General features: G+C 29.4%; 1 protein-coding gene across 2 annotated transcripts in view; it reads right to left on the bottom strand.

The window, feature by feature from the left end:
• LOC110036190 overlaps positions 1-17,091 on the bottom strand; it is a 45,291-nt gene extending 28,200 nt beyond the window's left edge. For both annotated transcript variants that reach the window (XR_002295216.1, XM_020740578.1), the window contains exons 1-4: positions 16,862-17,091; positions 16,726-16,787; positions 16,554-16,637; positions 16,072-16,126 (exon numbers count right to left, since the gene is read on the bottom strand). Coding sequence is in view for 1 of the 2 variants with exons in the window: in XM_020740578.1 (XP_020596237.1) it covers positions 16,072-16,126; positions 16,554-16,637; positions 16,726-16,787; positions 16,862-16,976 (316 nt within the window). In the remaining variant the exon portion in view is untranslated. The remainder of the gene's footprint in view (positions 1-16,071; positions 16,127-16,553; positions 16,638-16,725; positions 16,788-16,861) is intronic.
• Between the last annotated feature and the right edge of the window lie 1,812 nt (positions 17,092-18,903).

The raw sequence follows: 18,903 nt of genomic DNA, 5'->3' as shown, positions 1-18,903 counted from the left end.
AAGGAGAAGATGAAAAAGTAGCATGATCAAAAGCTGATTGAGAAGTAATTTCAACCTAGACAAGAGGTTTTATTGTGCAACACTCGATTGAAAGTATTTCACAAAAAAACTGAAGTCCAAGTGGTTAAGACCCTTCACAGTAGTAAAAGTATAACCTTTTGGGGCAATAAACCTCTAGGACAAAAAAAAAACACTAGTATTTTTAAAGTGAATGGTCATAGGTTTAAATCATACCTATGAGGCGATAGGAAAGGTCCTAAGGAAACCTTGATGTTGGAATCATCCAATAGTAGATCCGGCATCATTTGACTGAAGATGTTAAACCAAACGCTACTTTGGGAGGCAACCCAGGCGTTAACTTTGAATTTGCACTTTTTATTGTTGAGTATCTTGTATGTTTTTTCGTTATGTTGTTGTTTCTGTGTTTCTATTGCCTTGATCTCCACATAGTAGTAGAACATTCGATAAATGTATACACTGCCGCACCCGCGCCAAAGTTAGGGCACACCCGCGACCCATACAACGCACAAAGCTAGAGTTAGGGCGCACCCGCGCCACATACGTCGCACCGCGACGTAAAAGCAGCGCCCCCGCACCAAATCAGAGAGATTTTCGTGCCAAAAAACCAGAGCATGGAAAACCCGCGCTGACCCTACAACACACCTGCAACCATACCAGTGGGCCCGCGCAGACCTCTCAGCGCGCCCGCACACATCAGTCCACCCGCGAGCCCTAAGGACGACAGAGCACCCGTGCTCATAAACACGGCGCAACCATGCATGATCCTTATACAAAAGCGCGCCTGCATCCGTATCGTGGCGCGCCCCCGCCAAACCTTTTAAATGTCTGGTGTTTCCTGATTCGCCATTCTTCTCCTCCACCACCCCTTTTGCGAAAGCACCCTAAAGAATGCCTGAGTTATAGGAAACCACCACCGAGGGTCGTGAACTCTGAAGGAAGGTCAGATCTACGGTCCTTAGCTTCTAAGAGATATGTTTTTCGTGTTTTGGGTAATTTTTATCGTGCATTGTGACACGCTTTCCTCCTACATTTGGAATGGCTCCGAAAACCAAAGGTAAGAGGAAAGAATCTAGCTTTGACGACAAAGAGTTCGTAAGTGCGGGCCCGTTAACCGCTTTAGTGATCTTCTTGTGTCAAAAAAGTTAATCCCGGAGCAAGTGTTTTCGGCACCGAGAGGGGGAATTGCTGAGCAGATAGAAGGAAGAGGCTGAGAGCATCTATAAAATTTTAACTGCAGTCGTTCCTATTGTCCGCGAGTTCTCCGATAACGTGAAGGAACCTGTGGATAACACAGTTTTTGTGCGGGGAAATGGGTGGCATATGACCTCGACACAATAAACGCCTATCGGAACGTCCCCCACGTGCACTATGCGGGTATTCACACTTCTTGGACTCTGATTACAATGAAATTTGTAATTTTCTCATGAATAGTCGAGCCCAATGGCGAAGGCGGGAAGAGGAAATTATAAATTTTTCGAGCTCTTCAATGGAGGAGTCCAAGGTTTGCACTACTTAATTTATGTCAAGATCATGCCCGCCACGAACCTCACGTCGATCGATGTTGGCTCGCTCCTCACTTCCTCCCTAGGTATTATCATTAATCGCGGCATTATCGTAGGACTGGGTCTCCCACACCTGATCACCAGTATGTGCAACCTTGCTCATGCACCAGGTGGGCAAGGTGAGAAGCTCCTACAGGCTCCTAGGGCTATCACTCGCGGGTTCATTTGGTCTTACGAGTATACCCTGTTACGAGAAGAGGGCTCTGAAAGCCACAAGGAAGTGCGACAAGGAGAGAGGAGACACCATCAAGGCCTAGGACGATAAGCCAGCTCGCCTAGCAGGTTGAGGAGATTACATCTAAATTTTATGGGCTTAATTACAATGTACACCAGATCCATAAGTGATCTATTCACCACACCGAGCAGTAGCAGCACCACCACCACTATGAGTATTGATACCAGTACGACACAGTGCAGTCGAAGATGTATCAGCGGCAGGGATGGCTCGTCGGACCGGAGCCCTTGGACTTCCCAACCTCATTACCGTACGATCCATAGTAGTCTGGGGCGGATATGAGGGACGATGAAGAGGATGATGAATAATGGGTTTGAGACGGGTGGAGTATTATTTTTTTTCATTTTGGAGTTTTATTGATGGACTTGTGATGTATTATTTTATTGCCTGCTATTATGTGATTTCATCAAGGATTGCATATACCATGATTGTGCTTCATTTGACATGATCTATTTTTCAATTGTACATTGCTTCTCTTACAATGATATGTTTTGTTGTTTAGTTTTATATACCTTGCAAGCATGTTGTCTGATTCCATATTTTTTCTGCAAATTGCTGGGACTAAACTTTTATTTTTTCTATATTATGTTCTGCTCAGATTATTTAACAAGGAATCATTAAACGATAGGATAGGAACTAAGCTTGGGGGAGGGAATTTACGTTATTAGTTGCCCTTAAAAAAATCTATTACTTGCTAATGATTTCAAGTGATTGCAAAAATTTATGAGTCTCCATCCTTTATTGATAAGAAGCAAGAGTATTACTAAGGCATTGTGAAATTCAGTAAAAAGTTAGGATGATGTGTATAATATTAGCTTTGTGCCTAAAGTGATTTCCTTTATCCAAACATAGAAATCTCTAAGCAACTAAATAGATTAGACTATGAAACTTACTACTAATCCATAGAATTTTGTTTGAAACCTTACTATTTTTTTTTTTACAAGGGAGGGACCTTTATTTGACTAAGTTTATTTAAGAACCAAAGAGCGGATTGAGCGGTAAGGAAACATATGATTCGGGATGGAGTAGGAAGCTCAAACTCTAAAAAGCAAAAGAAGAAAAAAAATAATGTGTTGCTCAACCAGATATAATAATTCTCGCCTGAAGAAAAAGAAAAAAAGAAGAAACTTTTAAAAATAAATGAAAAGAAAAAAAAATTTGGAGAAGAAGCTTGAGGTGAAGCACAATCAAAGTTAAAAGAGGTTCTTCTAAACATATCGCAATGTCAAATGTTTTACCAACACTCCTAATACAATCTTTTGGAACTTTATAAATGCATAAGAATTAAGGGAAATCCCATTGGTAAAATAAGAAGTAAGGGTTTTAAACTAGTATGGGAAAAGTAAGAGGGATTGTAGTCTCATCAATTTAAATAATTAAAGAATTCTTATGTTTAGTAACAGGTAAATCATGAGGGGGTATAAGGTGTGATCGTGCAAAGAAATCCTAATTTAATGGTGGAAATCATAATACTTTAATGAAACTACAAAATCAAAGATGAACTCAGAGGAAAAGCTCGAATGGTAATAAATTATAAAAAACTCAATGAAAATACAATTTGATGGATACTTCTTACCTAATAAAGAAGTACTGATAAATCATATTAAAATTGTCAAATGATTTTTAAAATTAGATTGCAAATAATTGTCAAATGATTTTTCAAATGATTTTTAAAATTAGATTGCAAATTTGGTTTTTGGCAAATTATGATGCATCAAAAGAGTAAAGAATTTACATCATTTAGTACTCCGCATGGTCATTATCAATGGAATATTATGTCATTCGGTCTTAAAAATATCCTACAAATATTTCAAAAGAGAATGGATAACATATTCTCTGAATTTTCTTATTTTTGTTTAATTTATGTTGATGATGTATTAATATTCAGTGAAAAAAGTACTCAACACTTAAAACATGTAACTCTGTTATCTCAGAAAGCTAAAAAACATGAAATAACATTAAGTAAGAAAAAAGCAGTTTTTATCACAAACACAATAGAATTTTTAGGATTAATAATAGACAAATGAGCCATAGAATTACAAGATCATATCCTAACAAAAAAAAATTATTCTAAAAATATAAACAATCAAAAAGACTTGCAACGATTCTGACGATGCATTAATTACGCAGAAGCTTTTATAAAAAATTTAGCAGAATTAAGAGTTCCTCTTCAGAAAAAGTTAAGAAAAAATATGGCCTAGAATTGGGATGAAAAAGATCAAAATATATTACAATAAATAAAAAATTTATGTAAAAATCTACCAAAACTTCATTTGCCAATGCCAAAAGATTATTTAATTATAGAAATTATGCCAAAAGATTATTTAATTATAGAAACTGATAGTTCTGAGATTGCATGGGGAGTTGTTCTTAAGGCACGAAGAAATGAGAAAGAACTTCTCTGCAAATATGGCTCAGGTATGTATACTCCCACTAAACAGAATTATCATATTAATGACAAAAAGCTTTTAGCAATTAAAAAACTATTAAAAATTTTGAAATATTCTTTAATGAAACCTTTCACATCAGAACTGATAACAAAACAACTATATCTTTTATTAAAGGAAAAATTATAAATTCTTTACCAAATAAAAGGTTAATAAGAAGACAAAGTTGATTTTTTGTTTACTATTTTGAACTAGAATATATAGAAGTAAAAATATTTTAGCTGACATTTTATCTCGTGAATTATGCAAAAAATAGATCTATCACAAGATGAAAATATGAAATTATATGATGCAAATTTAGAAGAAGACATAAAGTCTAATCCAGACCTAGCAAACTATCTCGAAGTATTTAAATTACAGATATGGAAGCCCGAATGCGAAATATCTTATTGCGAAAGAATTATTGAAGAATTTATAAAAATTAGAGATTACCTTCAAGGGGAAATCAAAGAAGATTGATTAATATTTGTGTCTGAATTAAGAAAAATCAGAGATTTTTTAATCTAAATAAAAATATAAAAGAAGAATCTGCCTCTCAAGAAATAAAGGCTTTAAATAAGCAAAAAATTACTAAGTACCAATTTCCTTCAATTATGAACTCTCTTATGCAAAAATACTGCAAAATAAGGACATGAGTCCTAAAAAAAATATTATAGAAATAGCTAATGAATGACAACAATTTTCTTTATATAACGAAAGAATTAATTCTCAGATATACATTCATTCACTTGAATATTATCAAATCACATATATATATATATATGGAAATTCCGATCAAAAAATTAATTATATAAATGTGGAATGATAAAATGTGGAATGATAAAAATGATTTATTTAGAAGATGAAAATCTTCTTAAATTTTTACCCAAGCAAGTATATGATGCTGTAGAAATTTAAGCATTGAAATATATTTATTAAAATATTTCAAACTTATCCCGAAGAAAAAGAAGGAAATATTTCTCTAATTTAAATATTTCTCTAATTTAATTAGGGACTCTAATTTAATTAGGGATTAGTAGTGAACCATACGTTCCAAAATATAAACCCTCTAAAATTTCATTTCAGAGAAATAAAGCTGAAAAATTAAATCAAATATGGATAGAAACAAAAAAGATGAATATATCTAATATATGGGTTTATTATTATTCTGAAAACTTATTTATTTATAGTCATTGTAAACAAGCAACTCGAAAAATACACGAAGCTATGTATAAAAAGTAGTATTTCATTCTAAGTAAAAATAATATATCCGCTAGAAAATTTGTAAATAAATTATTCTGTCAGAAGCTCCAATAAAAGAAAAAGATACATAGATGCATGTATTGTCAAAAAGGAGATACAATAAAAAAAATATAAATAGACTAGAAGTTAGAAGTCTGTGAGAAAGATTCTCTGAATTATGAAGAAAAATTATTTGAAGATAGCCAAAAGAGCAAAAAGACAACTTCTAAAAGATTCTCTGAACTATTTCAATATAGTTAGAAAGAAAAAAAGTTCAAGTAGAGCATATTTTCAGGATCCACTCAGAAATAAAGAAAAGGATGATGTAAGCAGTGACACAAAACTGCTCAATTATTAAGAAATAATCGTCAGCCATGACGATTTGGAACACTTAAAAGATCTATATAATGAAGCAATTTCTTCAGTTGAAGACAAAGTCTTCCGCCCCTCCTCTTTCTCTTATCTCTTTCTTTTTTGTAAATTAATGCGTGTTAGCCACTGTGGCTAAATTACGGATTTCTTCTTCAAGATGTCTTTAAGTATTTTCTTTTAAGCATGTAAGATCTGTTACTTTTCTGTTTTTATGAATGATAAATATATTATGTTTTGTTACATATTTTTATCCTAGTTACATTTAGCGTAGGAAATAAAATTAAAGTTGTGTTCTATATCTCTGAAGTAATCATGTAGAGTTGTGATTTGAATAGATTAATGATTGTCGAGCTCTTATTTTCTTTAGAAATCCACGAAGAAAAACATTATAAGAATCGAAGGTGTACGGATCAAACTCTAGGATAAGAATAAATAACTTAATATAATATTTTTATCATACGTAAGAAAAAAGCGTAATGGACCCTATTGCTTAAAAAATCTTGCAAACAGATTGAAGAAGAAAATTTTTTTAAACCAATGAATTTTAAAAAGAAAAAATTAAAAAATATAGAGATAAAATTAAAAAATATTCAAGAAAGTTAGAAAAAATAAAAGAAAATGTTAATGAATATAATAGTCGAACGAGTGACGAAAATCCTCGAAATAAAATGGTATTATAGTTTGTCACTCTAACTGGGACATCTTCATATTATTCTGAAGCTTTTGAAGAAATTCATCAAGAACATACAAAATATAAAGAATATCGTGAAGAACATGATATTACATATAATTGCCCCAAAATTAAAGTATGCTTATGTACAAAAAATTACTCTTATGAATCAAATTTTCCTTCATATAAAACTCGGATAAAAGAAGAAAAAGAGTTGAAAAGAAAATTATCATTTGGCGATTTTATAGATGATATAGGATGATATAGGAAATAAACTAGAAGGAAATAAACTAGATGTTGACTAATGATAAATAAATCATATCTTGAAAATGAATTTAATCATATCTATGAGTTATCGCAGATAAATATTAAAAATAATCAATTAGAAGTCTTTTAATCAATTAGAAGTCTTTAAAAATTTAAAAAAATAAATGTTTCATATAAAATCTCCTTTAGGAAATTCTAACGAATGGATTGTTATAAGCTACATGATTTTAAAACAACAACTGAAATTAAGTTTATATTCTGAAATCATAACTAACGAACAACTCGTTAATTTTTGGAACTAAATCAAAAATCAATTGGAAAAGATTAAATTATTTAAAAATATAATTCAAAGCACATATAAAAAACTAACACATATTGAAAGCACTACTAATATACACAAGTTAGGAATAAGAATAATACAAAATCAACAAATTTTAAATAGTAATATAGCAACAGCAGTCATCCTAGCTGAATGTTATAATTTAGAAAAATTTTATTCCAACCGTGAAATTTTGGGATGTACAAATATCGAAAGAAACATTCAAGGTACTATTCGATTAAATGAAATCATCAATGTTGAAGAACCTCCTTCTTCTGAAAACGAAATTAAATACTTAATCAATAATTTGACAAAATATCAATTTATGAATAATTCAATAAACTATCCATCTGTTGATACTCCAATTTCTATCTCAAATGAAGTCATTACTAGTTCTAATCCAATTAATACAAATAATATCTCTCATTCTAATCAATTATCTCCTAGTGTTAGTATTAAAAGAATTTTAAGCCCGATATCTACTAATAAATTTATTAATAATAAACAAAAACTATCTGATAATATAACAGAACCTATTAGTGGTCACGAAGTCAATTTAAATATTGATTGCTATAAAAATATAAATGAAATAATAGACAAATGAGTAATAGAAAATAGTTTAGCAATATATAATTATAATTTAAAAGGAGAAGACGTATAAGATTATATAGAAAATACATTAACAGGAATAACAAAAAAATGGTTTTCAGGATTATCACTTGAACAGAAAAATATCATAAGACAAACATGTAACCCAAATAATCCTGTAAGCTGGCCTAATGAATATGCAAAATATTTAAAAGGAGAACTCTTAGAATATATAGTCTTGACATTCTCAGATGAACAAAGGCCTCTAGGTGCTAAAATTTATTACCATTCGAGTTTTTCCTCTGAGTTGTTCAGCATGATTTCTAACCAAAAAGGTAGGGCTGCTATGAAGACTTTTGCTTGGTTCTATTAATTTCAGTTTTAGAAGTTCTTGTATTTGAATTTGGAATTCATTTTTATCTTCTGTAGTATATTTCATTAGTCTTACACAAATAATGAGAATGGGATTGATTGGTTCTATAATTACTACAAGTTCATCTTTTCTCCAGAATTTTAGAGAATTTTCTGAGAAAGATTGATTGAATAGAGATGATGCAAATTCTCAAAATTTTATTAATTCGGGATTTGTAATTTTATATAGTCTTGAATTTGAATTAAATAAATGAGGACATTGTGATTTTATATCTCTATCTAGTGGATAATCACCACGATAGCTGTGAAAGTTAGAAGGTGTTATGTGATATTTTGGATAATGTAATAATGGGCATTGTAATTCATTATTTGAGGGTGTTATTGGGGTATTTTTTCGTGAGTTTGTATAAATGATGATAATGTTTTGAAGAAATTGTTTCCTAGGATTAAGTCAGGTCCTTCGTCAGTTAGACACCATAATTTTGTAATTTTTATTATTGCGGAGTCTATTAAAAGTAATTGATTCTCCCATAACTCGTTAATGGTTCTAAGAACATTAAAGGTTTCTAATAAGAGATTTTTTTTGTGTTTGTATATGTGGTGGAATCATTAATTTTTTGGATACAGTAATATCACTACCAGTATCACATAAAGTGTGTATTGGAATAAGTTCATATGTAGAAATATATAATTATACATAACTGTAACTAGGAAATTTCGGCAATTTTTTGTAGTGTTATTGTTTATTTCAATCTTTTCATGCGTAAATGTGGTAGTGTGTTGTTGTAAAAAATTCATTCCTAATAGTATTTTAGTTGAATTTTTATCATCGACAAAGAATAAATGCTGAAAATCTATTCTTCGATTATTAATATCGCAAAATCCAAAAAGTATATTAAATTTGTGAGTACATGTGTATTCTTGTCCTACGTAGACTCCATAAATATATGGATTATGATTTAAGATATGTAAGTTTGACGGGATCAAATTTTAATTAATGTATGATTTATGTGCACCGGTGTTGAGTAAAATTGTACATTTGTTTTTAGGAGTAATACAATATCCAGATAATAATAATTGATTATTATTATATTCTTTTAGGCTTGTAATGGTTGATGTTGTTCTAGTTAGATTTTTAGGGTGAGTAATTTCAAGAGATCTTCTTGGTTGGATACTTGATGTATTCCAAAAATAAAACTAAGAGAAGGAAGTGTTATGTTGATTACTATATGCATAGGCAACTTGATAGGTAATGCTATATACAACACTTCCTTCTCTTAGTTTTATTTTATCAATCAAGTTTATGGCGTAGTGTGATCTTTTTATTTTATCAAGTTTATGGTTTATCATTAATATTTATTCTAAGTGTTTATCATTAATATTTATAGCATAATTAGGGTGTAGATTAAACATAAGTGTTTGATAGCATAAATTACCTTGTATTACTCCTAATAGAATATCTTTTCTTGAATGAATACATATTGTAATAGGACTATCTATGCCTTTTCTAAAATAAGCTTTGATTAGTATTTGAATTCCTCCAAAGAAGATGTGTATATTTTTCAGGATTTTTATATTTTGTAGATCTTGTCGTTTTATTTGTTAATTATATAAAGGAATTTGAGTTCTTTCAGTATTTATTATGTCAATAGGATGTTCTCCTTGTCTAATACTATAATGAATACTTCTTTTCCAAATAAATATTGGCATTTTAAAGCAATCCTTATTTCCTAATGATAGTTCTCTTTTTGCTATGCTATTATAGGCTTCGTCAGATAATGTAATGTCTTTCGTATTCGATATTATTATCATTAATTATATCAAATTCATGGTTTTCGGACATTAATCAGAATATAGGTATTCATCTATTTCATAATCAGAATAAATAATGTTTATAAGATTTTTTTCAGTATCAGATAATTCGTATAAATCTTCTTCGTTGTCTATTTCTGATAAATCAAAAATAGGATGAAGATTGGATTCATTTAATATTGAAGTGGATTGTACATGACTTAATTTAGTTTTCTGTGGACAATTATTTGCATAATGATCTTCTTGTTTGCATATCCAACATTTATTACTTCTAATTTGTTTATTTTTTGTATTATTTTCTTTTCTTCTAAAGGTTCTTTTATTAGAATTATAATATATTTTATTTGTTTTTCTAAAAAAAATTTTCTTTTTCTTTTTTGCAGAACACTCACAGGTGTTATGTAATGAACATCTCCATTGTTGAGGAATTAAGTAAGATTTTTCACAAAACAGAGATTGTTTATATTGTTTATTTTTCTTGTGTAAATCAACTTGTTGACATGCTTCAGCTAATTTTTCTAAGGCAAAGTGTATTCGACTTCCTAAACAGGTATCATTAGGATATATTTGTTTGAATTCTTGACTCCATAAAATATTATACGGTTCTAGTAGTTTGTAGAAATGCATATCTAAATATGCTTGTTTTTTTTCATATAATATATCATAGAAAAATTTTTTATAATCACAACTATATTCATTTAAATAACAAATATTGCATATATTTAAAGATGTTATTTTGTGTTTAGCATCTTGAGATGTAATTTTTCGCCTATGTCCATCTGAGAATGTCAAGACTATATCTTAAGAATTCTCCTTTTAAATATTTTGCATATTCATTAGGACAGCTTCCAAGATTATTTGGGTTACATGTTTATCTTATAGTATTTTTTTGTTCAGGTGATAATCCTGAAAATCATTTATTTTTTATTCTTGTTAATGTATTTGTTATATAATTATATACGTCTTCTCCTTTTAAATTATAATTATATATTGTTAAACTATTTTATATTACTCATTTGTCTACTATTTCATTTATATTTTTACAGTAATCAATATTTAAATAGACTTCATAACCACTAATAAGTTCTGATATATTATCAGGTAATTTTTGTTTATTATTAATAGAGTTATTAGTAGATCATGGAATTGGAATTCTTTTAATACTAACACTAGGAGGTAATTAGTTAGAATGAGAGATAATATTTGTATTAACTGGATTAGAACTAATGCTGGCTTCATTTGAGATAAAAATTGGGATATCTACAGAATGATAGTTTATTGGATTTTTCATAAATTGATATTTTGTCAAAGTATTGATTAAGTCTTTGATTTCGTTTTCAAAAAAGGAATATTCTTCAACATTGATGATTTCATTTAATCAAATAGAATTTTGAATGTTTCTTTGGATATTTGTCCATCCCAGAATTTCAGGGTTGCAGTAAAATTTTTCTAAATTACAACATTTAGCTAGGATGGTTGTCGTTGTTATATTACTATTTAAAATTTGTTGTCTTTGTATTATTTTTATTCTTAACTTGTGTATATTAGGAGTGCTTTCATTATGTGCTAGTTTTTTATATCTGTTTTGAATTTTATTTTTAAATAATTTAATCTTTTTCAATTGATTTTGATTTAGTTCCAAAAATTAACGAGTTATTCGTTAGTTATGATTTCAGAATAAAATCCTAATTTCAATTGCTGTTTTAAAATCATGTAATTTATTACAATCCATTCGTTAGAATTTCCTAAAGGAGATTTTATATGAAACATTTATTCTTTTTTGAAGACTTCTAATTGATTATTTTTAACATTTATCTGTAATAACTCACAGATACGATTAAATTCATTTTCAAGATATGATTTATTTATCATTGTCAACATCTAGTTTATTCCTATATCATCTATAAAATCGCCAAATAATAATTTTCTTTTCAACTATTTTTCTTCTTTCATCTGAGTTTCATATGAATTCATTAGTCAGCAGATACCATTAAATTGATTATTTGTAATATTTATCTATAATAACTCACAGATACGATTAAATTCATTTTCAAGATACGATTTATTTATCATTAGTCAGCATTTAATTTATTTCCTATATAATCTATAAAATCGTCAAATAATAATTTTCTTTTCAACTCTTTTTCTTCTTTCATTTGAGTTTTATGAAAGAAAATTTAAATCATAAGACTAATTTTTTGTACATAAGCATACTTTATGTTTGGGGCAATTATATGTAATATCTTGTTCTTTACGATATTCTTTATATTTTTTATGTTCTTGATGAAATTCTTCAAAAGCTTCAGAATAATATGAAGATGTCCCAGCTTGAACAACAGGCTCTGATACTATTTTATTTCGAGAATTTTTGTAACTCGTTTGACTATTATATTCATTAACATTTTCTTTTATTTTTTATAAACTTTCTTGAATATTTTTTAATTCTATCTCTATATTTTTTAATTCTTTCTTTCTAAAATTCATTTGTTTAAAAATATCTTCTTCAATCTTTTTGCAAGGTTTCTTAAGCAAGAGGGTCCATTAAGCTTCCTTCTTACGGATGATAAAAATATTATATTAAGTTATTTATTCTTATCCAAGAGTTTCATCTATACACCTCCGGTTCATATCATGTTTTTCTTCGTAGATTTCTAAAGAAAATAACAGCTCGACAAGATCATTGATCTATTCAGAACACAACTCTACATGATTACTTCAGAGATGCAGAACACAACTTTAGTTTCGTTTCCTACGCTACACTAGCTAGAATAAAAATATGTAACAAAACATAATATATTTATCATTCATTAAAACAGAAAAACAACATATCATACATGCTTAAAAGAAAATACTTACAGATATCTTGAAGAAGAAGTCAGAAATTTAGCCGCAGTGGCTAGCACACATTAATTTACAGAAAAGAAAGAGAGAAGAGAAAGAGGAGGGGCAGAACAATTGAAGAAATTGTTTCATTATATAGATCTTTTAAGTGCTTCAAATCGACATGGCTGATGATTATTTCTTAATAATTGAGCAGTTTTGCGTCACTTCTTACATCATCCTTTTCTTTATTTTTGAGTGGGTCCTGAAATATGCTCCACTTGGAAGTTTTTTTTTCAACTATCTTGAAATAATTCAGAGAATCCTTTAGAAGTTATCTTCTTGTTCTTTCCAGCTGTTTTCAAATAATTTTTCTTCATAATTCAAAGAATCTTTCTCACATTCTTCCTATCTCATATTTCTGGTATTGTATCTCTTTTTTTATAATACATGCATTTATGTATATTTTCCTTTTGTTGGAGCTTCTGACATAATAATTCTTTACAGCTTTGCTAGCAGATATATTATTTTTACTTAGAATGGAATACCACTTTTTATACATAACTTCGTGTATTTTGCGAGTGGTCTGTTTACAATGGCTATAAATAAATAAATTTTCAGAATAATAATAAACCCATATAATAAATATAGTCATCTTCTTTGTTTCTATCCATATTTGATATAATTCTTCAACTTTATTTCGCTGAAATGAAACTCTAGTGGGTTTATATTTTGGAACGCATGGTTCATTACTAATCCCTAATTGAATTAGAGTAATATTTCATTCTTTTACGGGATAAGTTTGAAATATTTTTATAAATATATTCTAACCCTAATTACAGAATGAAAAATTTCTACCACATCAGATAATTGCTTGGGTAAAAATTTAAGAAGATTTTCATCTTCTAAATAAATCATTCTTATCATTCCACATTTATATAATTCAGATATAATTTTTTTATCGGAATTTTCATATATATATATGTGACTTGATAATATCCAGGTGAATGAAAGTATATCTGAGAATTAATTATTTCGCTATATAAAGAAAATTATTGTCATTCATTAGCTATTTCTATAATATTCTTTTTAGGACTCATGTCCTTATTTTGCAGTATTTTTGCATAAGAGGGTTCATAATTGGAGGAAGTTAATACTTCTTTAGTAATTTTTAGCTTATTTAAAGTTTTTATTTCTTCAAAGACAGATTCTTCTTTTATATTTTTTAGATTAGAAAAATCTCTGATTTTTCTTAATTCAGACACAAATATTAATTCATCTTCTTTGATTTGCCCTTTAAGGTAATCTCTAATTTTATGGATTCTTTCATAATTCTTTCACCAAAAGATATTTCGCATTCGAGCTTCCATATCTGTAATTTCAATACTTCGAGATAGTTTGCTAAGTCTGTATTGCACTTTATGTCTTCTTCTAAATTTGTATCATATAATTTCATATTTTCATCTTGTGACAGATTTATTTCCTGCATAATTCACGAGATAAAATATCAGCTAAAACATTTTTACTTTTATATATTCTAGCTCAAAAGAGTAAGCAGAAAATCAACTGTCATCTAATTAATCTTTTATTTGATAAAAAATATATAATTTTTCATTTAATAAAAGATATAGTTATTTTATTATCAGTTCTGATTAAAAAAATTTAATTAAAGTATATTTCAAATTTTTTAATAGTTTTCTAAAAGTTCTTTTTCGTTAATATGATAATTCTATTCAGTGGGAGTATACGTACCTGAGTCGTATGTGCAGAGAAGTTCTTTCTCATTTCTTCGTGCTTTAAAAACAGCTCCACATGCAATCTCAGAACTATCAGTTTCTATAATTAAATAATCTGCTGGTATTGGCAAATGAAGCTTTGGATGATTTTTACATAATTTTTTTTATTTCTTGTATGGTATTTTGATCTTTTTCATCACAATTTTATTTCATATTTTTTCTTAACTTTTTTTGAAGAGGAGCTCTTAATTCTATTAATTTTTTTTATAAAAGCTTCTGCGTAATTAATCCATCCTAAGAATCGTTGCAAATCTTTTTTTTATTTTTTATATCTTTAAAATATTTTTTTTTAAGGATATGATCTTGTAATTCTATGGCTCCTTTATCTATTATTAATCCTAAAAATTCTATAGTGTTTCTAATAAAAACTGTTTTTTTCTTACATAATGTTATTCCATATTTTTTGGCTTTCTGAGATAATAGAGTTAAAAGCTTTAAGTGTTGAGTAATGTTTTTACTGAATATTAATATATCATCTACATAAATTAAATAAAAATGAGAAAAATCAGAGAATGTGTTATTCATTCACCTTTGAAATATTTGTGGGGCATTTTTAAGACCGAATGACATAATATTCCATTGATAGTAACCATGCTGAGTACTAAATGTTATAAATTCTTTACTATTTTGATGCATCATAATTTGCCAAAAAACAGATTTGCAATCTAATTTTGAAAAATATTTGACAGTTTTAATATGATTTATCAGTACTTCTTTATTGGATAAGAAGTATCAATCGAATTTTATATTTTCATTGAGTTTTTTATAATTTATTATCATACGAGTTTTTCCCTACTGAGTTGTTCAACATAATTTCTAACCAAAAAGGCAGGGCTGCTATGAGAAATTTTGCTTGGTTCTATTAATTTCAGTTTTAGAAGTTCTTGTATTTGAATTTGAAATTCATTTTTATCTTCTGTAGTATATTTCATTGGTCTTACACGAATAATGAGATTGGGATTGATTGGTTCTATAATTGCTACAGGTTCATCTTTTCTCCAGAATTCTAGAGGATTCTCTGAGAAAGATTGATTGAATAGAGATGATGCAAATTCTTGAAATTTTATTAATTCGGGATTGAATAGAGATGTCTCAGTCAGAATAATATGATTCAACAGATTCATAAACTAAAGATTTCTCTACTAAAATAATTGTTACACTGTTCTTGTAGAATCGATATGCTAACCGCAATATTATTTGACACGTATACTTACGTTGTGCGGCCAACTTTACAAAAGTTTTTGCACGTCATTGGTTCAAACGTTTTCCTGATGTGTAACCTACAAGTTCCAAGTAAGATAAATACATAACATATGAAAAACTAGCCCAAGGCAAGTTGATAGTCACATATTATAATGTGTTTATTTGCAGAATCTAACCAATTGATAAAGATCATGAATCTTTAAATAATCAAAAAAAGCAAATTGGCAAGAAGGATGGACAGTTTTTGTATCAAGCCAAGTTCCCTATTTTCCAAACAAAGAAGGTTGAACCATAACAAGTGCTCCATAATAGACTAGAACTGAAATTTACAAGTGTGAATAACAAGAAATTAAATTTAACACAAACCTGCAGAAATAACCATCCAGCTAGGAACATCTTCCATAAAGTATGCATGATAGCGCTGATCACATAATTTACATGGTGTCAGAACCAAAGTGAGTACTAATAAGCATCAACAATCTAATATCATGCTGCCAATATTGATAAAAATGCCCCTAATTATAAATCTAAACATATTGATTCACATCAACTTATTTTTTAAGGAATTTTAAATAAATCATGTTTAACTGTAGGATTATTCCAAGTAATCTACATATGTTTGAAGCAAAATTATCAGTGCATTAGTTAAGACTGAAGAAAACAAAACACCCATGACTCTGCAGCACGATTTCTCAAATTAATCGGCAGAGTTCAGATGAGTTTACAATAAAATTTCCATAATAATTAATAATGTAATCCTTGCGAGTAGAGCTGTCTCGAGAAGAAAGCTCAATGACCTCAATTCTTATATATAAGCAACTCTCTCACAAATCCCTTCAATTCCATACCAGTTCCCATGGATTCCAGGCCTGCTGCAAGATGGAATGTATCCAGAAGCCCTCATACCCAAGGAGGAGTGCAACAAACACGCCCTAAAACAACCAATATAAAGGAGAACTAGATAAAAAAACACGAAATTCATAGGCACTAACCCAAGCAGTTCTAAAATTGGGGGCTTACCCTCCATAAACGACTCTGGTGTTCGTGCGTTCTCTCGAAAGACCTAATCATCTCTTCCTGCTCTGAAGAATAACCCAGAAAATAAAGATCTAAGGCACCGGAGTAGAAAGATGGTGCTAGGGTCAGGGGAATTGACCTTCGGTGTCCAAAGGTTTGAAGTCGTCAATTGAGGGAAGACTGAACCTATCGTTGTCGTTTCTGCCGCCGCCGGCGAGATGGCTGATCTTCCACCATTTCCTGGTGAGCACCATTTTCGCCGCCGTGAGCTTTGTCAGCTCGCGGGCTCGTAGATCTACGTGGGTGCTGCACCCTGTCTATCTTAACCAGCCGCGGCAAGTACTCTAGAGGAAATAAAATTTGGAAAGCCTCGACCTCCCGATTAAATTTTGAAAATTTAACTTCATATATTTTATAATAGTATAAATTATTCAAATATGATTATTATTTATTTTTTCTTGTGAGAGATATATCCAAAAATTCTCTATAATGAGTATGCCCACCATAGAAAAAGAAGTATCATGCAAACTATAGAAAAAGATATATGAGCCTTTTTGTAGCTCCTCTGTCTCTGTTGATCATCGTCATTCACAATTAATCAATTTATGAGAAAGTTTTATAGTAAATATTTGTTTTGGTCAATAGTTATTTGTTCAAGAAAATTGAGATATGTATTTTGGCATTTAAATTTAAAAATATTACTTGTATTTTAAACTTGAACCAAAATGGCATTAATCATTGTACAATATATTTGAAGCATCTTCGAACTTTGATTTATAAAGTTCTCAACATGTTTTCAGCATAATTTGAAGTTGGTTCAATTATGATTTATCCAGATTAGATCAAGGTTTGAACAAAGTTCAAATAGAGTTTTATAGAGTTAGATCATGGTTGTAATAAAGGTTCACAAAATGTTTTGAGTATGATTCAAATAATGATAAAACATCGCTTAACCATTATTCAAGTATTGTTTAATTTACATTTTTTGCATTCATTATCTTTTCTAAAATTAAATAATTGGTGTTATTTTCTTATGCGTGCATACATTCACTTTAGTCATATATGTAGAAGGTATTACAATGCTTGCTCATTAATGGATTTGGGGAAGTGATGGAAAAGTTTTTTTTGATATTTTGAGGCTAATAACCTTGTTATTAATGATCGATATTTACCCTTTCAATTAGTTATTCAAGAGTCATAAGCGGTAGTTCCTTAAGGTAATGATTCATTAGCTTTTTTACTCAATATGATTGATGATGATGAGAGTGAAGGCTACTCTATTATGTTCGGTATTAGAGATAAGGATGTTATATTAAGAATGGTTGAATTTGCTCTATTCATTAGGCTAAGGTTTAGGGAATATCTATTTAAGGAAGAATTCAATAGGTTGGGTCGAAGCAATAAGGCTTTTTATAACCACATAAATGGAGATAAAAATTTTAGGAATTTAAACCTAATGAAGGCATTTCTACGACAGTATATAGGATCATGTTTAAAAACATGGGTTTGTTCGCCTTATATATATCATCGCACTCAACATGATAAATATAATACAAAATTATTAATTTTCTTAAATATGCTGAAGATAAGAAAGCTTTTTTTAGATAGTCATGAGGTAGGATGTTAGGAGAGGTGACATTAAAGAAGTTGAAGAGGGACATGATACATTATAAGAACGTTACCTTGAAGAAAAATTGTCTAACCTAAGGCACTATTACTAGATGTACTATATCATTATATTATTGGGATTTTGAAGCTATCTTCAATCTTGAGAGGGGGTGGAAGAGTTCATTATGGGGAAAGCATATTTGTTGTTGAGCTAGATGATTAAGATGGTGATAAACTTGATTTGGTGATGACTAAAATAATGTTTTCATCAAAATAAATAATAATGCTTCACCAAATGCCCAAAACATGACGGTTTCATCAAAATAAAACAATTAAAATTTCCCTATACACAACTTCACTATAGTATTCATCATTCTTATAAATATACCATGAGCATTAGACAAGGAAAGTTTGATGACTAACCACTGATAAAGACCACTGAAATCTAAGACTTCATCATCCACTCATCAACTACTATAATCTTGATTTGGTGACATTCACTAAAAAATCTTTCCTTGAAAATTAGCTAACCTCAAAAAAAAATCTAACATGTAATCCAACAAATGTATAAGA

This window comes from Phalaenopsis equestris, unplaced genomic scaffold (assembly GCF_001263595.1).
Source record: "Phalaenopsis equestris unplaced genomic scaffold, ASM126359v1 Scaffold203579, whole genome shotgun sequence".
NCBI lineage: Eukaryota > Viridiplantae > Streptophyta > Magnoliopsida > Asparagales > Orchidaceae > Phalaenopsis > Phalaenopsis equestris.
Note: the sequence above shows the minus strand (reverse complement) of the source record. Positions and strands in the feature narration are given on the sequence as shown.